At 40.0% G+C, this 27,486-nt stretch overlaps 1 protein-coding gene across 5 annotated transcripts; it reads left to right on the forward strand.

Annotated features, from left to right (window-relative positions):
• The first annotated feature begins 393 nt into the window (after window positions 1–393).
• Window positions 394–27,215, forward strand: OSGIN2 (oxidative stress induced growth inhibitor family member 2). Of its 5 annotated transcripts, none has more exons than XM_042923606.1 (6): window positions 394–474; window positions 10,841–10,995; window positions 16,372–16,508; window positions 17,272–17,463; window positions 22,758–22,849; window positions 25,078–27,214. In XM_042923606.1, the coding sequence occupies exons 2-6, from the start codon at window positions 10,929–10,931 to the stop codon at window positions 26,105–26,107; spliced, it is 1,518 nt and encodes a 505-aa protein (XP_042779540.1). In that variant the 5' UTR covers window positions 394–474; window positions 10,841–10,928; the 3' UTR covers window positions 26,108–27,214. The 5 variants fall into 5 exon arrangements, with proteins under 5 accessions (XP_042779540.1, XP_042779542.1, XP_042779541.1 ...); XM_042923608.1 differs by lacking the exon at window positions 394–474 and adding an exon at window positions 2,090–2,298; XM_042923607.1 differs by lacking the exon at window positions 394–474 and adding an exon at window positions 3,000–3,118 and having other exon boundaries at window positions 25,078–27,215.
• Window positions 27,216–27,486: the final 271 nt, after the last annotated feature.

The raw sequence follows: 27,486 nt of genomic DNA on the forward strand, positions 1-27,486 counted from the left end.
TCACAGTCTGGGAGTTCGAACCCTGCATCGGGCTGTTTGTCAGCATAGAGCCCACTTTGGATCCTTTGTCTCCCTCTCTCTCTGCCCCTCCCCTGCTCACACTTTCTCTCTTAAAAATAAATAAAACGTTAAAAAAAAAAACCCGAGCATTACACTGCCAAACTACTGCATGAGATGGTCCATTGACAGATATACCTAATTTATGAAATGCAATGGTTTATTTTGAATAGTTTACATTAATTTTTTTTTTTGTTTGCTTCTAGAAAATGCAAAAGCATACTGTCTTAGTGAGCCTGGGCTGCCTTAACAAAATGCCAGAGACTGAGTGACTTAAACAACAGACATTTATTTTCTCACAGTTCTGGAAACTGGGGAGTCTGGAATCAAGGTGCCTGCCAGTGCGGTTCCTAATGAGAACTCTTCCCGGCTTACCACCCTCTGCTGTCAGAAAAAGGGAGCTCCTCTTTTTATAAGGTACCAGCCTTTCTGGATTAGAGTCCCACACTTATGACCTCATATAGCCTTAATTAACTCTTCACAGGCCCTAATATCACAAATAGTCACACTAGAGGGTTAGGGCTTCAACATATGAGTTTGGCAAGAGGCACAATTCAATCCATACTTTCTGGATTTCTGCTTTAGAAAATGTAAAAATAATTTACACTATTATTATGGGTAACAAGGAAAACTAACATTTATTCAGCGACTAACATGAGCCAGGCACTGTGGTGAGTGCTTTATAAGTATTTTCTTATTTCATCCTTATAACCAATGAAATTAAGTTCATAACAGATTAAGAATCAAAGCCCAGAGATGCTAAGTAACTTGTCCACGATCAACAACAGAAGACTCCAACAGACAGTCCTTTTAGCCACTGTTTTATAATTAAATGTATGAAATACTGGTACACTATATACCAGTAAGAAGAGTCGTTCAGGAAGGATTCTACCACCACATAACACTAGGAACCCACTGGGTACCATGGAGTGACAAGGTTACTGGTGTGGTATAGACTCCACCCTCAACCTGCTAGTGTGGACACTGAAAGGTTGGCTGAGGTGCTGCCCTGCAGGTGAGGGAGCGTTGGATTACATACTAATTTACATTCTCCCCAGCTGTATCTGAGTCTGTTGCCCCACAACGTCACCTGCAATTTATATCTATTTTTTTAATACAAAACCTGGGCTTTCCATTTAAATAAGACCTCACCTACAGTTCAGAATAAAAATACAAACACTCTGACATGCCCCATTTGCCGTAAGAAAAATCCTCTGTGTAGTCATTGTGACAGGATTTCATCACAAGCCGTTATCAAGTGCAAACCACGATAGCAAGTTCACAAGGTTTAAATACAAACCAGAGTCAGCCTAAAATCTGAGGTGCCCGCTCGGCTCTTTGATCTGAAATACTACAAGAAAACTCCTAAAAACAAAGCCATAAGGGAAAAATTACGGAAAATAATTATAAACATTCTTGTAGTTTTAAATATTTCAATTCTCTGGGTTGGCATAAATTTTAGGCATCTAGGCCCTTTAAAAGGATAATGTTATGAATATTAACAGAAAAGTAACTTCATGCTTCACTCTTCGAAACATTAAAACGAACTGGACGTGTCAAATTTCCAGTAACTTAAAAAGAAAAATTTTTTATAGTCCTGGAGGCAGGCTGAGTCCTACAACTTTCTCTTAAGCTTCACAAAATCTAAAATACCTAAGTGTAAGTTCGTTCAATGACAACATTCAGCAACACTTGTGAACTTAAAAAAAAACACAACTATTTAAAGACAAATGATGTATCCCACATTTTAATCGCAGAAATACTTGGGCTTTTTTTTTTTTTTTTTTTGAAGTAGAGCTAGAGACACGTGTGTGTAACAGTACATGCAATTAACCACTTCTAGGAGTTTTTCCCGCCTATATTTTTTGACAACATCGAATAGGGACAGGCGGTACTTTTCTAACTCTTCTTGCATCACCTTCACCTGGAGGGACTCACGATACACCTTCCTGCCATTTCCCTCTCCCGGAAACGGGCTCAGAGTGTCTTGGGCGGGGCTAAGCACTGGTATTTTTAACCAGCGATGCAGGTGATTCTCACACTCTTGCAGACGGGTGAGCCGGTCGAGGCTCTCCCGTTCCAGAAGCCAGACTTGCACAGTCAGAACAGCGGGGGTTGGAACCCGGGCACCTGTGGTTCAGGGTATTTTCAGCCCCACTCTCCACCCCTGGCGATGGTGATGGAGGAACGGGAGCCAGAAGCGCGCAGAAGCTCCCAGCCTTAGTGAGGAAAGGCGCTAAGGTGGGTGTCCTGGGTGGGAAGGTCGGCCTTTCCGGGCCTCCTGGGTGGGAGTCCCGCGCGGACCTCCTGGGGGCGAGCCCGCCTGGCTCGGGCCGCGGAAGCCGCGCTGTACGGCGGCTGTCTGTCCCCCGAGCCGTTCCGCTGCCCGGGTTAGCAGCTCTCTGGTCCCCTCACCACCACCCCCTCTCCCTCCCTCCCTCTCCCCCCGCCTCCCCACGCGCATCCGCCGAGCCCTGCCAATCCCTCCCGGCGCGGAGAGGGCGCACGCGGAGGGCCGCGGGGCGCAGGCCGAGGCCCGGCCCCCGCCCGCCGCCGCAGCCGTCCCGCTTGGCGCGCGGCCCTCGGTCCCCGGCCCGCGCAGCCGCCGCTCGCTCAGGCCCGGCCCCTCGCCCCGGCCGCGGCTCCGCCAATCGCCGGCCTCGCCCGCCGCCGCCGCACCTGCGAGGAGGAGCCCGCGCGCCTCCGCCGCAGCCGTCGCTGCGTCCCCGCCCCGCCCCCACCACGGCGCCCCCAGATCATCCGCCGCCGGCGTCTGGCTCCCCTCGGGCGAGGAGCGGAAGCCGCTATCCCGAGGCGGAGTTCGGGGCGCCGGAGCCCGGCCGGCTGCTCAGCCGCAGCTTCCGGGCAGCGCCGGCGACGCGCGGGGCGCTGGCGCCCCGCGGACCCCGCGACCCCGGGCGAGTGGGCGGGCGCCCCGGACGGGCAGCCCAGCCGGCGCAGGCGGCGGTGGCGGCGGCCGCGGTGGTCGCGCTCAGACGCCCCGTGCGCCGCGCTCCATGCCGGTGTGGTGCTGCCGCTGCTCTCTGGCCGGTCATTTCAGGTGACTTCTCTGCCAGGGAGGGGAGGGGACGGGAGCGGGCGGAGCGCTTCCCGGCCTGGATGCTGCGACCGAGATGGGCTGAGGCCGGGCGGGGTCGGGACGGGTCCGGGATGGGGGGCGAGCGCCTGGTCTGCAGCGGCCTCCCGCCTCGGCCGCAGCTGCCTCCTGGTTCCTGCCTGGTCGGGGTTCCCGCCTCGGCCGCCTGTGCTTGGGGGCTCCGGGGGACTGTCCTCTGTTGTCCCCTTTTCCTTTCGCTGGACTGTGCCAGTCATGGGACTTCGAAACCGGCTAGGCCCGGAGTGAGTCGGTTACCGCGACCTGAGACTTCTAAGTGGTGCAAAGTTTTAAGGAAGTATTGGCGAAGGTTCCTCCCTACCCCACCTTTACTATATATGTATACATATATACCTATACCTATATCTATGTGTTTATTTTAAATGCGATAAGTTACGGTGTTGAAGGGAGGTAGGGAACTCTTAACTGGAATGATCTAGTAGATGCTAACTTTGTTCTAAGATGTTTGTCCTTGTGAGCCATATATTGTGGAAATTTGAAATAGGTGGCCATTCCAGACTCACATTATGGCAAAGTTTGTAGGGATGATCAGGTTAATGCATTTTAAAATAAAAGTGAGTATATTATGTGTTCTAGATCTAGCACACTTGGCCAGTGCTTAAGTCAGTTGTGGAAAGACCAAAGACGCTTGGAACTGGTTTTAACCCTGTGGTGAAGAAATGTTAGACTTAGCAAAGAGTAGTAAAGCACCTTACTTTGGCGTCTATGAATGTGCTAGAATAATGCAGTATAAATTTTTTCTAGTAAAATATGAAACTCAGATCAAGGGTTTTTTTGTTTTTTTACGTTTATTGTGGGGGGAGGGGGAGAACGAGCAGGGGAGGGGCAGAAAGGGAGAGGGAGACACAGAATCTGAAGCAGGCTCCCGGCTCAGCCCTGTTGGCACAGGGCCTGATGTGGGGCTGGAACTCACAAGCTGTGACATCATGACCTGAGCCGAAGTTGGACATTTAACTGACTGAGCCACCCAGGCATCTCTCAGATCAAGAGTTTTAAAATTGGAGTTCATGGGTAGAACTCACATGGTCATGAACTTGTATGTAAAGAAAGGTACAACTGATACATTGGCTAAAAACTTCAATCAAAATTTCATGTCCTTCAACTATGAATATAAGCAACAAGCAGCATAGTATTTGTGACCTTGTCACCAATAGAATGCACATTTTCACTTCATAGTGGTAGATTTCTAGGAACACTGTATACTTATTTCCTCAAAATTACAGTACTTACACATCACTAAACTTGTTTTTTAATACAATAGAGAAGTGCAAATGTGTCACAAACTTTTTGTAACTGTATTTTAATGTAATTGGTTTCCTTGTAAATTCTATGTATCTCTTATGTGTTTAATATATTATTCAAAGAAGAGGTTCAGAGGCTTCACCAAATTGTAAATGAGTGTAAGGCACAGGGAAGGTTCAGGACTCCTTTAATAGAGAGCAACAGTCCAGGATTGCCCAGCCTCTCAGTCAATGAGTTCTGTAGGGATTTCTAAGTTCTGGCTATTTAAAAAACATTGTTTTATTTAATAAACTGCTGAATTTTGGGTTCTAGGCAAATTAGTTTGTTGACTGCTTGACAGACATTGTTTTGACAGTATCAGATCCACTTTGGAGAGTTTCGAAAACCCGTTCCTCTAGTGAAAACTTGTTAAACTGAAGCCCCTGAGAAGTTAAACATGCCTTGCAGAAAAGTACTGTCCAAAAGTCTTTTGACCGCTTTTGGTACAGTTGAACTCTAAAGACACAGGTTGGGATTTGTATCCATTTAACCCTAGGTTGTGGATACCATACGCTTACCTCTTTGTACAGAAATTTGGAGGATTTGTCTTTCCCAAAAACAAAGTACTTGATATGTTTTGATTTTGAGGGTTAAAGGAAAGAAAGACTTGCTAGCCAAAAGGTGAAAATTATGATTAGTAAATAATATACCCATTGTAAAAACAAAACAAAACTGTATTGTATCTCATTTAAAAAAATAAAACATCTAAGATGGCTTCTTTAGGAAGGTGTTATAATTTACTCATGCTATTTTTTTTTTTGAGTGATTTTATTAGGAACCTACGTTTTAAACAGGTGATAACTTCTGTATTTTGGATCTTACACAATATCTGAAAGGAACAGGTATTCTGAGAACTGTCCACTGACTTCTCAACCATCTAACTGTTCCATGCTTACCATTTTGGAAGATGAACAGTGTGGTGAACATTTGTAACTTTAGAGCCTTTTTTTCCCATATAGTAGTATAAATTTGGTAACAGTTTAGGATAATGTTTCCAAAGACTGTAAACACTCTGGTAATATTGCTAGATGTGAGAAAAGTCTTTTCGCTACCCAAATTTTATGCCTGTGCCATCCTCTTAAATTTGTTTTGAGACTGGACTGTAATATTTCAAAAATAAAAGATGGAAGGTCTCCAAGATCATATTTATCAAATAGTCTTTTTTTATTTGTATTGAGGACTAAGAGCATGGGGGTGGGGGACAGAGAGAAAGCAGGGGAGGGGCAGAGAGAGAAGGAGAGAGAGAATTCCAAGCAGGCTTTGTACTGCCAGCACAGAGCCAGATGCGGGGCTTGAACTTAACAATCGTGAGATCATGACCTGATTCTTAACCAACTGAGCCACCCAGGGGCCCCTCAAATAATTTTTTAACTTGATACCTAATAGTAGGACAACTATTTTTGCATGTGTGTAAAATGTTTTTACACTATATTCTATATTGTAATTTTGTATTTTCTAATTTAGTGTTCCAAATGAAGGAAAAGGAGATTTTTTTATTAGAAAAAATACTTGTTTTAAATACAACATTCATCAAATTGGATATCTCAGGTAGAAACTGAAAATGTTGATAGACCTGTGATACACTATGCATATATTATAAAACTAAATTGTAGCTGAATTTTTTTAGCAAGAATACTTACCAGTAGGCCTTTGTTTTATCATTGCTTTATCTAAAACCAGTGAACCATACTTTTGGTTTTTGTTTCTCTTAATTCAGTTTTTTCTCTCTGTTAATCTGTATCAATCAAATACCATGCAAGTTTATTGCAAATAGTTTATGCCAGTAGTATAGATAATACACATATACATACAGTTTATACTAATGACCAGTAGGAAATCAGAACAAATTACTTACACTGTACACAGGATTTAGATAAGCTAGAATGCTGGCTCTCGTTCATGTATTAGAGTATTGGAACAGACCGGTTAAATTGTTTGAGGTCCACACACAAAACCTATTAGACCTAATAAATTAATTAAGCAACATTGGAGAATACAAGATCAACATACAAAAATCAGTCATTTTTCTATACTCCCTAGTGATGAACAGTCTGACAATGAAATTAAGAAAAAATTCCATTTACACTAGCATCAAAAAGAATGAAATACTTACGAATAAGTTGTAAGACTTGAATAGTGAAAACTACATGACATCATTGAGAAGAACTATAAAGGAATCCCATATTCATGGATTGAAAAGCTTAGTATTCTTAATTAAGATGGCAGTATTCCTCAAACTGGTCTATAAATTTAGTGCAACCCTATCAAAATCCTGGCTGCCTTTTTTTTTTTTTCCAGAAAGATAAGCAGATACTAAAATTCATAGGGAATTACAAGAAACTCAGAAGAGCCAAGACAACTTGAAGAAAGTTGGAGAATTACTGCTTCCTAATTTCAGAACTTAATATAGAGAAACAGTAAGCAAGACAGTATGGTGTTTGCATAAAGATATAGATCAGTGGAATAGAATTAAGAGTTCAGAAATCCATACATTTATGGTTGGTTGGTTGGTTTTCCATGGGATCACAAGATGAAGGGGAAATTCCAGTCTCCTCAACAGATGGTTTCAGGACAAATGGATATCCACAAGCAAAAGATGTCTTACCTGACACCTCATGTGTATAAAAATTTAATTCAGAATGGATGAAAGACCTAAACATAAGAACTAGAAATCTAAAACTTACAGAAAATAGTAGTCCGTCTTGGTGATCTTGAATTAGGCACACAGTGGTTCCTTGGACACCAAAAGCACAGCAGCAAAAGAAGAAGTAAATTGGACTTGATCAGAAATTGAAACTTCTGTGATTCATAAGAAAACAAAGAAAGTGAAAGACCATCCACAGAATGGGAGAATATACTTGCAAATCATCTATTTGAAAAGAGACATGTGCTCTACACATGTAAAGGATTTTTAAAGTTGAACTGTAGGGGTGCCTGGGTGCTCAGTCGGTTAAGCATCTGCCTTCGGCTCAGGTCTTGATCTTCTGGCCCATGAGTTCAAGCCCTGCATCGGACTCTGTGCTGACAGCGTGGAGCCTACTTGGGATTGTCTCTCTCCTTTCTCTGCCCCTACCCTGCTTGTGCTGTCTCTCAAAATAAATAAGCTTTAAAGCAATTTAAAAAAAGAAAAATCTCAATAACAAAAAGCCCAGTTTGAAAGCGGGCAAAAAATGGAAGATTTCTACAAAGAAGGTGATACAAATGGCCAATAAGTAAATTGAAAAGATGCTTAACATTATTAGTCACTAGGGAATGCGTTAGGGAAATGCAAGTCAAAACTGCAACGAGATGTCTCTTCACACCAATGAGGATAGCTAAAAAAAAAAAAAAAAAAAAAAAGTGTCGGTGAGCGTGTGGAAAAGCTGGAACCCTCTTACATTGCTGGTGTGGTTGTAAAATGATACAGCCACTTTAGGAAACAGTTTGGCAGTTCCTTAAAATGTTACAGAGTTTATGATCTAGCCATTGCATGTACTCCTAAGAGAAATGAAAACATTTGTCCACACAAAAATTTATATGTGAATGTTCACAGCATTATTTGCATAGCCAAAAAGTGGAAACAACTCAAATGTTTATTAACTAGTGAATGGACAAAATATATTCTATCCATACAGTGGAATGTTACTTAGATGTGAAAAGGGGTGGAGTACCAACACATCCTACACCGTGGGTGAACCTTGAAAACATGCTAAGTGGAAGAAGCCAGACACAAAAGGCTACATAATGTATGAGAGGTTCCATTTGTATGAACTTTCCACAATAGGCAAATCCAACAAGACAGAAAGTAGATTAATGGTTGCCAGTAGCTAGGGGGAGGGAAGAATGGGGACTGAGTTTTAATGGGTGCAGTAGTTTACTACTAACTAGTTTACTATTATTAACTCGGTTTATCACTTTTAGGGTGATGAAATTCTAGAATTAGTGATTGCAAAAATTTGTCTAGATTGGTGATTGCAAAAATTTGTGATTATACTAATAACCCTGAATTGTACACTTTAAAGTTTATTTAGAGAGAGAGAGCAAGAGAGGGGCAGAGGGAGAGGGAGAGAGAATTCCAAGGAGGCTCTTTGCTATCAGCACAGAGCCCAACATGGGGCTTGATCTCCTGAACTGGGAGATCGTGACCTGAGCAGAAATCGAGAGTTGGACGCTGACATGACTGGGCCACCAGGCGCCCTTGAATTGTACTCTTTAAAAGGAAATGTTGAAGGTTTGAAGGAGACCTCTCCTTAACAAAAAGAGTGATTATCTTTTTTTTTTATTTCCCAGATTATATATATGGGAACAACGTTTGAGATAGGGAAATCTGGAAGAGACTGAAGGTGAGGTGTTCATCTTCAGACAAAGAATTGTGGCCTTTACAGCCTCCACAATGATATTAATCAGGCCCGGGTATCCAAAAGGACTTTGGTCAGAAGCATCCGAAGTGAGCTAGGGAACCTGCCCTTGGCACGCTTTTTGGAGAAATATCAGAAACAGGCATGAATATAATGCACTGATGTTGAGTTCTGTTAACAAGAAGTGGAAGCAGGCCAGACAGCTAGTATACCTGGATCTGATCAGAGAAGTAGTTGGAATGATCTGAAAGGGTAATTTGAATATAAGACACTTCTTCCAGGAGCAGTCTTCACTTTGAGGAAGAGGGTATCTATTCTGGCCCAAAGAGCCACGTATCCTTAGGGGAGTCCAGATATTTGGGGTGGAGGTTATACCTTCAGGAAGGCTGTCGGTGTATTCTGGAGAAGCCCACTCTATCCTGGTGCAGACTGGGACCTTGGGAGGCTATAGGGAAGCAGGAATTTTGGTTTTTGCCTCATCCTCTCCATTTATCGTTGTCCTCCAGGATCTGTGAGGCCTATGAAATAACTGACCCATCTCATGTTTATCATTTTGGAAATGGTAATAAGCGTACTCACCCATAGTTGGTGCTCAGTTTAATATTTCCAGATAGTGGCCTTTTACGGACTATATGAAGATGAAAAATAATTTGGGGATTCTATTCTGAAATAATCACTAGTATGATGCAAAACATTTACTGTGTTTGGAGGATATTCCATTTATTGCAAGAGCGTGTCAGAATGTTGAAATTAGTTTCAGGATGCCTGGGTGGCTCCATCAGTTGAGTGTCCGACTTCAGCTCAGGTCATCATCTCATGATTCAGGAGTTCAAGCCCCACGTCGGGCTCTGTGCTGACAGCTCAGAGCCTGGAGCCTGCTTCGGATTCTGTCTCCCTCTCTCTCTGCCCCTCCTCCCACTCATGCTCTGTCTCTCTCTCTCAAAAATAAATATTAAAAAAAATTTTTTAATTAGTTTCTAGGGAGGTAACTGGGGAATAAGGTAGATTAGAAATGAGCATTAATACCTTTCTGTATTTTGGGGTGCCTGGGTGGCTCAGTTGGTTGAATGTCCAACCTCAGCTCAGGTCATGATCTCACGGTTCCATGTTAAGCTCTGACAGCTCAGAGCCAGGACCCTGCTTCAGATTGTCTCCCTCTCTCTGCCCCTCCTCTACTTGCACACATGTTCTCTCTCTCTCTCTCTCTCTCTCTCTCTCTCTCTCTCTCGCTTTCTTTCTCTCTGACTCTCAGAAATAAACATTAAAAAAAAAAGTGAGCTCTTTCTATATTTTTTTTAAATTGTTTTTTAACGTTTTATTTATTTTGGAGACAGGGAGAGACAGAGCATGAACAGGGGAGGGTCAGAGAGAGGGAGACACAGAATCCGAAACAGGCTCCAGGCTCTGAGCTATCAGCACAGAGCCCGACGTGGGGCTCGAACTCACAGACCGTGAGATCATGACCTGAGCCGAAGTCGGCTGCTTAACCGACTGAGCCACCCAGGCGCCCCTCTATATTTCAATATTTAAGAATTAATAAGATGTATAAACCTGTCTTTTACCAAAATGCAGTTTATAATGTATAAAAACAGTAACTTTTCCTTAAAATATTTTATGTGACTTCCCAATATACCACCTCTAGTGCACTTGTCTTTTTATTAACTAGAAAAAAGTAAGAGAGAAGCTGGCCATTCCTAGGAAATCCCAGAGAATTATAAAAATCCCCAATACAGTGCTGTCTCTTCTGTCTTTGAAGATGGCGTCTTATTTAGAACTTGTCTAGGACTTGGCCTGCTGGTAACGGAGACCTTAGCGGCCATTTAGGATTTCTGACTTTAACAATGGTACAGGTTGACATGCAAGCTAATCTACTAATTTGAAAGCATTCCTTTCAGAAAGGACTTCCTTTTCTCCTTTTATGGGACTTGAATATTTTATGGCTAAATCTGAAGAAAGACTTTTATAAAGGCTATATTGACTATATCTCTTGTTTTGTTTTTGTTCCGTGTTTGTGTGTTTGTTTTTAAAGAAACTATAGTGACACTGAAACCGAAGGAGAGATTTTTAATTCCTTAGTGCAATATTTTGGTGATAATTTGGGGCAAAAAGTTAAAGCTATGCCATTAGTTGAAGAAACTTCTTTACTGGAAGATTCATCAGTGACTTTGCCTGTGGTAGTAATAGGTAAGTTACTAAATTTTGTCTCTTAAAATTATGGTCCTTACTGCTACTCTCTACTCATAGTTACATGGCACAAGTTCTTTGGATTGTCCTGAAAAATACTCTTAGGTTTTTTGATATGTTTAACCAATAACCAAATCTTTGGAGAGAGTAATGGGTTTATCTGATACTAGATTCTGTGTTAGAATGTAACAGTCTTTTGTTGAAAGACTGATATCACTGTATTATGTTATAATACAATCAACTGAGTTAATTTTGATAGCGTAACGGCAATGATGATAACCAGTATTATTAGAGCTCTATACAGAGCATTCTGTGTGCATTGTTGGATTATGCCTTACAACCTTAGAGCCCTCTGTTGTAGGGTGGATACAGTCAGGGCAACTCAGAAGTTGAGTAACTTATGCAAGTAGTAACCAGTTCTCAGTAATGAACGTTACAGTATTCTGCAGTAATGTTTATAATGACCTTAACCAATAGCTAGTGTTCTATATCCTTTGTACCACCTCAACAGATAGTCATATAAGATACTAAAAATTAAGCTATTAATAAGATCTAATTACTTCAAAACTACAGAAATCTTTATGGTAAAGTTTAACTGCATGTGTTTAACTACCTGTCACGTATATCTTGCATCTAATATTCAGACTTACCTGGTCAGACAAGTACTACAAGTACTGCTGCAGGAAAGCATTATGGGGCATAACGTACCTTGATGTCCCATAGTTTCTTTAGTTTCTTTAGTTTCTTTGATAGCCCCTTTCCAAAGTTAACAGGAAGGGGAGAAAAGTCCTGTCCTCTGACTGGCATATGGGGGATGCGGGGAAGGAAGGAAGGAAGGAAAGGAGGAAAGCAAGATTGTTCTATCCTAGGTTTCTCTCTCGGGGAGATGGGAGAGATGACGGTGTCTTTAGTGGCTTGCATCCAGGGTATCTTAGAGACCATACCTCATGTTCCATTTTCTCACTTTCATCCAATCCTGAGCCCAGGATTTTCCTTCGCAAATGTATCGGCATGAGTAAAGAAACCCTATTTTTGTTTCAGCTGGGCTGTGGGAGCATCAGAAAAGGAAAAAGTACCGTGATCTGTGCCTGTCCACCTCACTCCCCCCAATACCATCTACTCGTGTTTTGCCTCAGCTAGCCAATGAGTAGCTTAACCTAACACTGTAGGACTGTTCCCTCCGCCGGAGCACAGAGCAAGAGCTCGTTTCCTTAACATACGGGTTTTCTGTTGCTGTCAAATTCCCACAAACGCTAGTGGCTTTAAATGATGTAAATTTATTATCTTCCTGTTCTGTAGGTCAGAAGTCCAACACTGGTTTCACTGGGCTAAAATCAGGATGTCTGCAGAACCACATTCCTTTCTGGAGTCTCTAGGGTAGAATGTTTCCTTGCCTTTTCCAGTCTCTAGAGGTTACTCTAATTTCTTGGCTCCTGGACCTCTTCTCCATCATCTAAGCCAGCAGTGTTGGTTCTCTCTTCATCTTCCATCATCACCTTTCCCCCCTCACCAGAGCTGGGAGAGAGTCTCTGTTTTTAAGGACCTGTATAATTAGATGGGGCCCACCTTTGTGAACCAGGATATTCTCCCCATCTCAAGATCCTTCATTTAGTCACATCTGCAAAGTTACCTTTTGCTGTATAAGGTAACAATCTCAGGTTCTTGGGGTTAGGATGGAGACATCTTTGGGAGTGAGGAAGCATTCTACCTACATATTTATTTCTCTCTGAACTGCCTGTGTGCATTTATTGCCAATGTCTGTTGAGTGTTTTTTCTGTTTGATTTAAGGAACTTCGCTCTTTGCCTCAGATCCTAATTCCCGCTATTTTGCGTTTATTTAATATTTATTTTAATTAATAGATTTTATTTTTTAGAGCAGTTTAGGTCTACATGAAAATTGAGTACAAAGTACAGAGAGTTCTTTTATATTCCCCTTCTGCTACCTCCAGTTTCTCCTATTATCAGTATCTTTTTATTGGTGTGGTGTATTTGTTATCACTGATGAAACTGTTTATATAGGTTACTATTAACTAAAATCTGTAGTTTACATTAGGGTTCCCTCTTTATGTTGTACAGTTCTGTAGGTTTGCTGAGTGTATAATGTCACGTAATCTCATGTATCCACAGTTATAGTATCTTACAGAATAGTTTCACTGCCCTAAAAGTCTTCTGTGGTCCACCTGTTTGTCTTTTTCCTCAACCCCCGACCCCTGGTAACCACTGATCTTTTACTCTGTGTGTTGTTTTGATTTATCTAGAATATCATATCCATGGAATTACACAGTATGGAGCCTTTTCAGACTGGCATCTCTCACTTAACAGTATACATGAAAGTTTCCTCCAGGTCTTTTTTGTGGCCGGATAGCTCATTTCTTTTTTGTCACTGAATACGATTCCATTGTATGGATGCTTCAGTTTACTTATGCACTTATTGAAGGACATCTTGGTTGCTGCCTGTTTTTTACAATTATGAGTAAAGCTGCTGTAAACATGGATGTGCAGGTTTTTGCACAGCCATTAGGTTTTCAGCTCGCTTGGGTAAATACCTAAGTGCTCATTGGATCATATCATAAGACTATGTTTAGCTTTTTAAGAAACTGTCAAACTGTCTTCCCAAGTGGCTGTATCATTTTGCATTCCTAACAACTGTGAATGAGAGTTCCCATTTCTTTAAGTCCTTGTCAGCATTTGGTATGGTCTATGTTTGGGATTTTAGCCATTCTGATAGGTGGGTAGTGGTACCTCATTGTTTTAATTTGCAGTGCTGTGATCATACGTGATGAGTGTTTTTTCATATGCTTATTTGTCATCTGTTTATCTTTGATGTCAAAGATAATTTGTTCAGATCTTTTGTGTACTTTTTAATGGATTGGGTTATTTACTTTCTTAAGGTTGAGACTCAGTAGTTCTTGGAACAAGTTAGAAACAAGTACATTATCAAACAAGTTTTGCAAATATATTCTCCCAGTCTGTGACTTATCTTTTCATTCCCTTAAGAATGTCTTTTCCAGAGTTGAAATTTTAAATTTTAATGAAGTCCTGTTTATCAGTTTTTTCTTTCATGGATCCTGCTTTTGATGTTATATTTAAAAACTTACTACCAAACCCAGGGTCACCTAGATTTTTCCTGTTTTGTCTTCTAATTTTATGCTTTATTTATATTTAGGCCTCTGATCTATTTTGAGTTAATTTTGGTAAACGATGATATAAGGTTACTATCTAGATTCAGATTTTTGCATGTGGATGTTCAGTTGTTATGGTACCATTTGTTGAAAAGACTATCCTTTCTCCATTGGATTGCCTTTGTTCCTTTGTCAAAAATAAGTTGACTATATTTGCGAGGATCTAACTCTGCTCTGTCCTTTTCCATTGATTTGCTCCTCTTTCAAAATTTCCAGTTTTGTTGACCATAGTTTTATGGTAAGACTTGAGTTTGGATGGTGTTGGTCTTGACTTTCTTCTTCAATATTGTGTTTGCTATTCTGGGTCTTTCACCTTTCCATTTAAACTTTAAAGTTTTTTATTATTTTTAATGTTTATTTTCGAAAGAGACACAGAGTGCGAGCAGGGGAGGGGCAGAGAGAGGGAGACACAGAATCCAAAGGAGGCTCTAGGCTTTGAGCCGTCAGCACAGATCCTGAAGTGGGGCTTGAACTCATGAACTGTGAAATCATGAGCTGAGCTGAAGTCAGATGCTCAACTGACTGAGCCACCCAGGCGCTCCTCCATGTAAACTTTAGAATTAGTTTGTCAATATTCACAAAGTAACTTTCTGGGATTTTTATTTGGATTGCATTGAATCTGTAGATCAAGTTGAGAAGAGCTAACATCTTAAAAGTATTGAATCTTCTTATTCGTGAACATCTATTTAGATCATCTTCAGGCTCTTTCATCAGAGTTTTGTGGTTTTCCTTGTATGCATCTTCTATATATATACTTACCTTAAATATATATAGATTTATACCCAAGTATTTGTGCATGTGCGTGCATGCGCGCACACATGCACAAATTAAATGGTGTTGTGTACTTATTCTAAAATGCCACTTGTTTATTGCTGGTATATAAGAAAGAAATGACTTTTGTGTATTAACCTTGTATCTTGCAATCTTGATGTTCTAGGAGTTTTTTGGTCAGTTCTTTGGGATTTTCTACATAGATAATCAAGGCATTTGTGAACAAAGACAATTCTATTTCTTTCCAGTCTGTCTTTCCTTTTCTTATTACATTAACTAAGACCTCTGTCATGGTGTGTGTTGAGTAGGAATGATGAGAAGAAATATCCTTGTCTTGTTCTTGATCTTAGAGGGAAGGCATCTAGTTTTTCACCATTGAGTATGCTGTTAGCTGTAGATTTACTGTACTCTTTATGAAGTTGGAGAAGTATCCTCCTTCTGAGTTTGCTGAGGTTTTTTTATTTTTATTATGAATAGATGTTGGATATTATTAAATGCTTTTTCTGTATCTTTTATTTGTATTGATATTATCATATGATACTACTTCCTTAGTTTTGTCTCTTTGATTTGATTAAAGGAAATTAACTCTGCCTCAGGTCTTAACTTCTAGTATTTCTTGTTTGATTTTCATTTTTATAAGTCACATGGTTTCATTTCTTTTCTGTCTTTTGAGTTTTGTGTCCTACTTAAAGGCTTCAGCATTATAAGTAGAAGAATTAGCCTATATTGTCTAATACTCTTATGAGTTTACTTTTCATATTTACATCTTGGAGTTTATTTTATTTGGGGCAAAACATTAGAGATGGAAGAGGATTTCCTTCCTGATAGCTGGCAGTTAGCATAGTTGGATTAAATTTTTGGTAGTTGGAGATAATAGAGAAGTGGAAACCCGGACTAAAGGAACTACAGAAATGGATGCAGTTCACCAGGGTTCAACAAAAAATCCAGTTTAGTTTTAGTTTAAGCAAATAAAAATATAGGAAGATGGTATTAGGAGATCAGTCTGGTCTGATTGAGACCAGAATATGGTGAGCACTGGATAGCTAAAAGCAAGCAGTGAAGGCCTTCCAAATGGAGGGGGGCAGCATGATGAGGATTGTGTGTTATCAAAATTCATCTGAATGTAGAATGTGAAAGGATTTTGGAATAGAAGTGTGCTCAAGTCTCTTGAGGAGAATCAAGAGACTTTTATCTTCTGAGATTATAAGAATTGACACTAACAAAGACAGCTGAATGGATATAGTGATTAAATAGATTTGGAATCAGAACCTGATTAATTTAGGAGTTTGTTAGCACCAGACTTTGAGAGGGGTTGATATTTAAAGGAAAGGGCACCTGAATGAAGGAACTCATGAATATGCTTTTGAACACATGATGCACCTGTCTCCACCTTTTTTTTTGTTTGTTTGTTTTTTGGTAATAGGAAATGGACCCTCAGGAATCTGCCTTTCTTACATGTTATCGGGCTACAGACCATATTTATCATCAGAAGCAATACATCCAAATGCAATCTTACATAGTAAATTAGAAGAAGGAAGACATCTTTCCATTGTTGATCAGGTATTTATTTCTTACATGTTAGTGCTTTTGCCTTTTTTTTAATACTCAAGGTTAGTTTTGTACTTTTATAAGCATTGTATTTTTTGTTTATTAAAAAAGTTCTTTTTTAATGTTTATCTTTGAGAGAGACAGAGACAGAGTACGAGGAGGGAAGGGGCAGAGAGAGAGGGAGACACAGAAAATGAAGCAGGCTCCAGGCTCTGAGCTATCAGCACAGAGCCCAACACTGGGCTCAAACTCCCAAACTGTGAGATCATGACCTGAGCCAAAGTCGGATGCTTAGCCAACTGAGCCACCCAGGTGCCCATAAGTATTGTATTAACTTAATTGAAAATTCTTTCTTCTAGACAACATTTTCTAGCATTTTTATTTTCGATTTGTAAATATAGTCTGCCAAGTTACTTCTGTTTATTTTCCTTTGATTAAAGCAGAATTTCCCAAATTATTTCCTGGTGGGAGTTTTAGTAGGTGCCCTATGTTCAAATAAGTTTGGGAAGTGCTGCTTTTTGTTACTGGAATGTTACAGTAAATTTTCAGTAAAAGGATCTGATTAGCTTTGTTTGAAATCCTGTCTTCTATTCATTTGACCAAAGCATCTATGAAGATCTCAAGGTGTGTTTTGGAGCAACACTCTCTAGGAAGTGCTGGATTTGAGTAATGGCTTTCATTCACTGTTAAAATAGCTGGGGTGTTTTAGTTTTAGTTTTCTGGTTTTTCCTTCAAACTCTGTCTGCCTTTTTTCTTTTTTAAAAAATTCATCCAGGACTTACAATACCTGTCTGAGGGCCTTGAGGGCCGATCGTCCAATCCAGTGGCAGTCCTTTTTGACACACTTCTTCATCCAGATGCTGACTTTGGGTACGATTATCCATCCGTTTTGCATTGGAAATTAGAACAACATCATTACATCCCTCACCTAGTTCTCGGTAAAGGTCCACCTGGTGGAGCTTGGCATGTGAGTATGTTTTGCTTAGCATTTTAGTCCGTGTGAGTTATTATATGTCATCTTGAGAAGGCTGTTTGAATTCTGAAATATTACAACATGAAGTACAGTGTTTACCACGTTTGTATCTGAGAGTTTTAATGCTGTTCAATACAATATGGGTTACGAGAAGGTAAGCCAAATTTGATTACTGATAGTCTTAGCATAGACTTCTCTATACTGTTTTACAAGAATTCAGTAGAAAATACTACAGCAGTGGTTTGCACAGTAAAAAGTTTTAAATTCATTTTAGACTTTACAAAATCTCACACAGCGTCTCATCCCAGTGAAGTTGTATTATTGGGCTGCTATAATGATATAACATAGACTGAGTGGCTTAAGCAACAGATAGGGTTTTCCATTACCTCAAGTTTTACTGTCACCTTCAATAACTACATATGTGACACAGAAGCAACACCCTAAGCTCTTAGTCTCTTATCTCTTCATTCTTAACGATCTCTTCCATTCCTCCTTAGACACAAACTCCTGGGGTTCCACTGTAACTCCTCAGTGAAAATCTAAATTCTCAAATATCTTTGTGACCACACCTCTTGATGCTTCCAGCTCCATTACCCAGTTCATACTGTACCCAGTTTTCAGAGCATTTGAAACTCTGGTCTTAACCTCCTTACCTACCCCAGCTTAGGTTCTATAGTCCCTTGATTTTAGCCATTCTCCTTAATTCCCTTGCCTCATTGTCCTTCTGCTACACAGGCTTGGCAGTAAAAGCAATTCATGTAACTGTCAATTTTATCTTTTCCTATACTTGTGCTATTAAATATTGCCAGAAAAAAAGTTGTACAACTGTGAAAAGTATCCTCCAACCTCATTTGGGTCCTGAACACTGTTTGGTAATCCTTTGATATTTACTTATTAAATGTTCTTCTCAAACTTCTATTGCTTTTTTAACTTTCCTATTTAGAAATATTCTTAATTCCTATGTGATGGATTCTATTTTCTAATTTTGTACTCACACCTACAAACTTATCTCCATTCATGCTGCTTCCTTGTTTCTTTTCCCTGTTAGAGTGGAAATGGTATCATTTCTATCTGAGGCTTATGTTCCGACTGTATCCTGTATCCCTGTCTTCTCCAGAGACGTTGTATCTTGAGTTTCTCTGCTGGCTTCTGTTCATCAGTATATGAATATACTAAAATTATTATCCTTTATTGAAAAGTTTTTAGGGGCGCCTGAGTGGCTTAGTTAAGGATCCGACTTTGGCTCAGGTCATGATCTCACAGTTCATGAGTTCAAGTCCTGTTTCAGGCTCTGTGCTGACAGCTCAGAGCCTGGAGCCTGCTTTGGATTCTGTGTCTCCCCCTGTCTGTCTGTCTGTCTGTCTGTCTGTCTGTCTGTCTGTCTCTGCCCTCCCCCCACTCATGTGCTGATTCTCTCTCTCAAAAATAAATAAACATAAAAAAAAAAACAAAGTTTTTATGTGGAGCGCCTGGGTGGCTCAGTTGGTTGAGTGTCTGATTCTTGATTTCTGCTCAGGTCATGATCCCAGGGTCATAGGATTGAGCCCCATGTCAGACTCTGTGCTGAGTGTGTAGCCTGCTTGAGATTCTCTCTCCACCGCCCTCTGCCTCTCTTGCCTGCTTATGGCCCCCACCTCTCTCTCTCTCTCTGTCTCAAAAATAATAATAACGATAATAAAGTTTTTATGTGCCAGCTTATCTGTATCCTTTGCTTTAGAGCCAACTTCTTGAAATAGTTACCTATCCTTTATTTCTCTGCCTTTGCCTCCTATTCCTTAGCTCACTTGACTGTAGCTTCTGTCACTGCCTTTTCTCCTGGAGCTTGTTTTTGAAGGTCAGTAACTTCCTTTTTGCTCAGTCTGAGTCTCAGAATGTATCCCTCCTGACCTCTGCAACATTTGGTAGTGTTGATATCCCTCTTAGATTCTCTGAACCTTTCATCTCCTCGTTTTTCTTCCTGTTTCGTCACTCTTTTTCAGTTACCTTATGTACTGTTCTGTAAACTCTGTCCCAGGCCAAGGTCATCTCTTTATATTCTTCATTCTCCCTGGCTTTCCTCATATAACTCCACTGTCTTGCACTGAGTGATTCCTGAATCAAGAACCCTAGCCCAGATTGTTTTCTCTTGTATATTCACCTCGTTACCTTCCCCTGATTATTCCTTGGTGTTCTCAAACTCAACATGCCTAAATAGTCATTTTTATTATCAGGTTTCTTAAATTCCTTATGGAATAGCACTGTAATGTAGTTACTCAAGCAAGAAACCTTTCTTGATTATTCTTTCCTCAACTCCCACTCCAAATCAATTATCCTATCTTTTCCATATTTTTCATAAACATATGGTAAGTCCGTCTACCCTACTTTTCCCCATTGTAATTATAATTTTGCTCTATTGGCCATCGTCATCTTTGACCCATATTATTGGAAAGGCTTCCTACTTTGGCTGGGGGGGGGTCCAGGTTCACCATCAGACTCTAGATTCACTAGGATTGACAGGATTCCTTAAAGGTCTTGTGCTCATGGTTATAGTTTATTATAGTGAAAGGATACAGATTAGAATCCTTAAAGGGGAAAAGTTCATAGGATGAAGTCCAGGAGAAAACAAGCTCCAGTTTCTAAATGTTCATTTTTACTGGAGTTTTACTGGGGATGCACTTAATTCTCCCAACAATGATTGGTGACAACGTATGCAAAGAGTTGCCAATCAGGGATGCAGGGATGTTCACCCACACCTTGGTGTCCACGATTTTCTGGGAGCCAGTCATGTAGAAAAGCAGTGGCCACATGACTGATCTCAGTAACTGATTGCCTTGCCTCTCAGAGCAAACATTGGTGTTTACCATAAATCTTGTTGTTAGGATAAACTACAGTTATACTGGTACAGCATGGCCCAAGTCCTCTGGCCTACAAAAAAAAATCACTCATTATGTAGAATAGTCAAAGCACTCAGTGTTGCTTTCATAGGAGGCAGCCAAAAGCCAGTCCTAAAGACAGACCTGAGTAATGTGTACAGTTCAAGCAGCCCAAACCTGTTAATACTTTCCTGCATAAGGCTGACCTTCTTTTAATTCCTTGAAGGCACTCCTGTTCTTTCTCTTTATAAACTGTCACATGATGTCTTTATCCAATCTAGAATATTCTCCCTTCCTTTTTAAAAGATATTTAAAAAAAATTTTTTTTTTAATGTTTATTTGAGAAAGAGACCGAGTGTGAGCAGGGGCGGGCAGAGCGAGAGAGAGAGAGAGAGAGAGAGAGAGAGAGAGAGAGAGACACAATCTGAAACAGGCTCCAGGCTCTGAGCTGCCAGCACAGAGCCTGATCCGGGGCTCAAACCCACAGACCGCAAGATCATGACTTGAGCTGAAGTTGGCTGCCTAACTGACTGAGCCACCCAGGCGAGCCCCTAAAAGATATTTATTTTTGAGAGAGAGTGAGAGTGGGCATGAGTGGGGGAGGGGCAGAGAGAGAGGGACAGGAAGAATTCCAAGCAGCCTCCGTGTACTCTCAGTGTAGAGCCTAATGTGGGGCTCAGTCCAGGAACTGTGAGATCATGACTGAGCCGAAATCAAGTGGGATGCTCAGTGGACTGAGCCACCCAGGAACATCCTCCTCCCTTTTTAATATTACACTCCTCACAGCCCATTTGTGTCCTTTAAGAAACAAGCTTCTGTTTCTTCTCTTTCTATATGCTCCTGTCAGGTTTGCATCTCTTAATATACCAAGTGTCCCTGACAGCAGGCATTCATGGCATTTAGATCACATAAGGGAAAACAAGGCAGATAATGAGAAAAGAGATCAGGGACTAGGGCTCTCAATTAACCGGAAGAACTGGTACAGGGGGAATAAAGTTGAGATTATTGACAGAAAGTGGACTCTTAGTGCCCTAAGGGTTTTGAGTTCCAGATAAGACAATTATGGCTCCAGATAATTTCTGTATACAATAAATTCTTGTTTCCCTTCTGATGTTTTCCGTCTTCTTGGTTGTGATCATAGTATCAGGCCCAGCCTGCCTCAGAGCGGTGACCACTTGCTGCCTTCTCTCCTGGTGGTGACCTCTACACACTGTCATAGATAATGGGCTTCACATGGCCCAGCATATAGTAAGTGCCTGGAAATGTTAGTAATAATAAGTACCATTCCCAGTACCGGATTGTTCAGAAAACAGGACAAGAAAAGTTAAGAAAAAGCCATAGCCTAAAAGAAATGGTTGAGAGAGATCATTGGGGTCATTGGGACAGGCGCTGTTGGCCCTTGGGCTTGTTGCTTTGAAGTGAGCAAAGCAGACGGAAGTGGGACAAGGGAGCTTGAAGGGCTCACTTCCTTAAAGGCAGCATTAGCCTCAGCTGTGAGTCTGTTCTTAATCAGGTAACCACTGCTTATTTCCTTAGTTTTAGAGAGGCTGCTGTATCCAAGCCAGCTTGGACTTCACAATTATAATTGATGGAGGGGGGAAGGCTGTTTCACTGCCCAGTTTTTAGAAATCTGTTAGGGGCGCCTGGGTGCTACGTCAGTTAGGCATCTGACTCTTGGTTTTGGCTGAGGTCATAATCTCGTGGTTTGTGGGTTTGAGCCCCACATCGGGCTTTGTGCTGACAGAATGGAGCCTGCTTGGGATTCTGCCTCTGTTCCACTCGTTCTCTGCCTGTCTCTCAATACATAAATAAATAAATAAATAAAATGAAGAAAAATCTGTTAAAATGGGTAGACATCTAAAGTGTTAGAAATTAACTTTTTTCCTCTTGTTTAAAAAGTGAAATTACAGGGGCGCCTGGGTGGCGCAGTCGGTTGAGCGTCCGACTTCAGCCAGGTCACAATCTCGCGGTCCGTGAGTTTGAGCCCCGCGTCAGGCTCTGGGCTGATGGCTCGGAGCCTGGAGCCTGTTTCCGATTCTGTGTCTCCCTCTCTCTCTGCCCCTCCCCCATTCATGCTCTGTCTCTCTCTCTCTGTCCCAAAAATAAATAAAAAACGTTGAAAAAAAAAATTTAAAAAAGTGAAATTACAGATTTCCTCTAACATATTCTGTATCTGAATTATATTATTTTATAGGCCGAAGCTGTCAACATTGTATAGGCATCTGGCAATATGATAAACTTGTTTTATAAACGTATAACTTTATGAAAGAAGGAATATAAATACTACAGAATGATAAAAGTATTTTTAATTTACACAACTACTTCTTTCAGCTCTCCTTATCCACATTCTTAATGATAGTGAATGAAGATGGCTTTGGTTTTTTTACAAATCCATGTTACTGCTTAAATGTGTTTGTGCACTTTTTATTCAAATAGAATATGGAAGGTTCCATGTTGACAATCAGCTTTGGAAATTGGATGGAGCTACCTGGACTTAAATTTAAAGACTGGGTATCCAGCAAACGAAGGTAAATATCGAGCTGTTAGAATCCTTTGATGTACAGTGGGAAAGTCCATTGGCAGTTTCCAAAATATTTGTGATCCTGTCTTGGAATAGTATAAATTCATGTGTCTTTCAAATAAAACCTCTTCATAGCCAGTCATCATGAGCTAGTTTCCATTTAGAGACTAAGCACACACAGGTAAAGGCTTGTCTACAGATTGGGTTTCTTTGACTTCTGTTAGTTATGGATTTATCCCACTCTCCTGTTAAACCACTCTGTTTAGTTTCTCATCGACCCACAAATCCTTTCTACGCTTATTATCAGTGGATATACACGTTTGTGTATGGATAGCTCACGTATACGTACTTACAGTGTTTGGCTTTCAGAGTAGATGAGTGTGTGTGCTTAATAATTCAGAATGATGGAATAAGCCAGAATCTGTGATGTGATTGGCTACACTGTTGGCTACTATAGAGGTAAATATTTAATAAGAAATATGAAAATAGAAGGAACTGAGAAGAAATCTCTCCTTGGAATAATATAATTTTATTTGGGAGGAAAAAACCCAAAATTTAAGAAGAGAAATAATATGAAAAACCTTATATTCAAGGATAGTAGTATTAAATTAGATAATATAGAGAAACCTAATTTGCTCACAGAAACAAAGTAAAGCAGGAAGTTACTTAACCTTTGCAGGGTTGTAAACATTGAGTGCTTGACTTTTTGTTAGATAGAAACCATATTAATCCATGGAAATTATCCTTAATTTGAGAAGATTTAAGGAGAACAAATTCAGACCAGCATGGGCCATAGAGATTAAACCTTTCAAATATTCCTGTTGGGATTTTTTTTTAAGTTTTATTTGTTTAATCTCAGCATTCAACATGGGGCTCAAACTCACGACCCGAAGATCAAGAGTCACACATTCTGACTGAACCAGCCCTGCTTTTGGGTTTTTTTTTTTTAAAGGAGTTTTATATTGGTTTGAAACGAAAAGTAGCAAAATCAAGCAAGTTGTACAATTTGATTTTCATAAGCAAGCAAGTGAAATTGCTCAACATTCTTCCTTTTGTGATAGGGGTAAAAAAGGGAAGCCTTGGGGCACCTGGGTGACTCAGTTAAGCGTCCAACTTCTGCTCAGGTCAAGATCTCAAGGTTTGTGAGTTTGTCCGCCGTCAGCGCAGAGCCTGCTTTGGATGCTCTGCCTCCCTCTCTCTGCCCCTCCCCCACTTGCACACACTTTCTCTCTTCATCTCTCAGAAATAAAAACATTAAAAAACTGGGGGGGGGGGGGAAGCTTTATGAGTATATGCCAAAAGTATTCATTCTTTTACATTGGGCACATTGTATATCGAAGCAATATGTGAAGAATCTTGTAATTAAATACTGGCTTTGGGTCTGCTGTCCCGCACCTTTTCCTGCCCCTCCCCCACGCACGTGCCTGCACACCCACTTACATGTGCTAGCTCTCAAAAAAAAAAAAAAAAAAAAAACTTTTATGAACTTCTAGTTACAATTTGTAATGAATTATGTGAAATGATTTGGTATGTTTTTACTGCTACTTATTCTCTAACTGGGGCCCAGTGAGGGTTACTAATGCCTATTGCTTTAACGTTCAAGTGGAAAATGAATATGCTGTTTTTGAATAAAAGTACATAAGTGTATTTATAGACCTCTGTTAATAGGAAAACACAGAATTGTTTTATCTACTTAGATATAAGATGATTTTATTCAGAAGACCGATAAGAATTCTTTTCAGTCATTAGGAGAAAATAGCAACTTAGAAAAAATCATGTCAGAATCCTATTATCTTTAAGAATCATGTATTGTAGTTAGACCTGCAGTGTAATATCAATGTTATAATCTAAGTCATTCTATTATAGTGTGTAGACTGAATAGTATATAGACTGGATTATTTATAGTTGTGAGATAGATTGTAGTCTGAATTTCCACATTTTAATTCATTTAAAAAATTCATTGGTAAAGGTGGCTAATCTGAACAGATTCTATGCAAAGCCCTGGGGAAACATGCATTAAAATACAGTCTCTACCCTGGGGGGACTGACTGATAAAACTAATTCTTTAGTTAAAAATGTTTAACTTTGTTAAAGAAGGCTTTCTCTGTTAAAGGCTAATTTATACTTAAGATAGGCAAAATTAAAAAGATCTATATCATAGCTTACTAGATGGAAAAGGAATAATCATGGAAACTATCAAAGTACTATCTTCATAGCATATTTTTCCTTTTTTAGGAACCTAAAAGGGGATCGTGTTATGCCAGAGGAAATAGCTCGTTACTATAAACATTATGTAAAGGTCATGGGTCTGCAGAAGAATTTCAGAGAGAATACTTATATCACCTCTGTATCAAGACTCTACAGAGATCAAGGTGAGGGTGATGGACAAGACAGAAATATTTCAACGCAGCATTTACAGATAGAGAAGTCAAAACTTATCAAGAGAAATTGGGAGATCAGAGGTTATCAGCGAGTAGCGGATGGTTCCCACGTTCCCTTCTGTCTCTTTGCTGAGAACGTAGCTCTGGCAACTGGAACGCTGGATTCTCCTGCCCATCTGGAAATTGAAGGAGAAGATCTTCCTTTTGTGTTCCATTCAATGCCTGAATTTGGAGCTGCTATAGGCAAAGGAAAGTTGCGTGGCAAAGCGGACCCAGTGTTAATTGTGGGTTCCGGGCTTACTGCAGCTGACGCAGTACTGTGTGCGTACAACAATAATATTCCTGTGATTCATGCATTTCGCAGACGAGTAACTGATCCAAGCTTAATTTTCAAACAGCTTCCCAAAAAGCTTTATCCAGAATACCATAAAGTCTATCATATGATGTGTACTCAGTCATATTCTGTAGACTCCACTCTTCTTTCTGCTTATACCAGTTTTCCTGAGCACCATGTGCTTTCCTTTAAGCCGGACATGAAATGCATTCTTCAAAGCATCTCTGGATTGAAGAAAATATTTAAGCTGTCTGCAGCAGTAGTACTGATAGGTTCTCATCCCAGTCTGTCTTTTCTGAAGGAGCAAGGGTGTTACCTGGGCCACAACTCAAGCCAGCCCATCACATGTAAGACTAATCCTGTGGAAATAGATGCATATACCTACGAATGTGTTAAAGAAGCCAACCTTTTTGCATTGGGTCCTTTGGTTGGAGACAATTTTGTTCGATTTTTAAAGGGAGGGGCATTGGGTGTTACACGCTGTTTAGCTACGAGGCAGAAGAAAAAACATTTATTTGTGGAAAGAGGAGGAGGAGATGGGATAGCTTAAAGTGAGTTTACAAGTAATTTATATGGACAGTTTACCATTAAAGGTTTTTTAATAGTGGTTTTGCAGTGTACTGGCTTGAAGTTTCTGGACTTGAATGAACTGAAGAGAGCCTCAAGCTATCTGTAGTAACTATTTTTTACAGTTACAAGAACTTGGCATCCTGATTTATATAGTATCAAAGGTATCACTGTCAGACCAATAGAAACACTGCCAATTTGGTATACTTTAAGCGCTTAACAAAAACGTTCTTTTCTTCCAAGACTTATTTTTGGTGATCGTTTGTGGTTATGTTTGATTCCAAAATCTGACAGCCTTGAATAATGGATAAAACCATACAGTCCCATTAAACCAGAAATTGTCTTCACTGTATATTCGAGCAGCAAGGTGACCTAAGGGTGGTCTAAAGACGAACATTAGCTTCATTTGTAGCTTGGTAGAAGTGTGGACTTTCAGGCCCCACAACAGATTACTGAAATCAGAAACCGCATCTAATGAGATCCTCAATCTGTATGCTCATTTAAGTTTGAGGCATATTGGTGTAAAAGAACTATAACTTAGGTATGGTGGGGTGGGCAGAGTAGGAAGCATTTATAACTCAGGTTTAATTTATTTTGAAGGATCAATTCTATAAATCTAATTTATTACCAAATATGGTATTTTAAAAATATTTTTATTGTAAACTTGGTAAGTACTTCATATTCTTAGCTTCTAATAATTTAAAGAGTCCAATAATGTTGGCATACACTTAAACATTCAGAAACCTGCCAAAATATTTTTGGAGATTTATTCTCTCTTTAACATAACAATCTAACTTGCAATTCAATAAATTGTGAAAACTACTTATCCCTGTGTCAATTTTGAGTTACTTTGTCATTAAAACTAACATATTTGGGCAAAAATACTTACAGTATTGTACTATTATTTGGGTATTCCTAGAATTATTTAAGGTTAAAACCTTTCTTTTCCATTCTCACATTTATTTAGATGTGCTTAATGTCTGTATTTTCACACAAGTCCCCAGAATTTGTTAGGCAAAAAACGTCTGTCTTCTGAATTTCTTAGTTAACCTTTTTGTAGTGGGTTTATTGAATAGCTATTCCCTTTTCCTTAGTATAAAAAAAGGACTAAAATGTCCGTATTTTTCTGTTCAGTTGCAATGTTACGTGCTTACCAGGATCATAATTCACGTTAAAATATATTTCATAATCTACTTCTCCAAGGAGCTGTTTCAGATGAATTCTTACACTCTTCTATGTCCCATAATTCTAAATCTTTTCCTTATCACTGTCAACCAGCTATTTGGGGTAGAGGAAAACACTAAATTTTAATTGATAGTTATAATGTCTCCTTCACCCCTTAGGAGTCTAGCTCTGGAAAGA

This window comes from Panthera leo, chromosome F2 (genome assembly GCF_018350215.1).
Source record: "Panthera leo isolate Ple1 chromosome F2, P.leo_Ple1_pat1.1, whole genome shotgun sequence".
In the NCBI taxonomy this organism is placed as follows: domain Eukaryota; kingdom Metazoa; phylum Chordata; class Mammalia; order Carnivora; family Felidae; genus Panthera; species Panthera leo.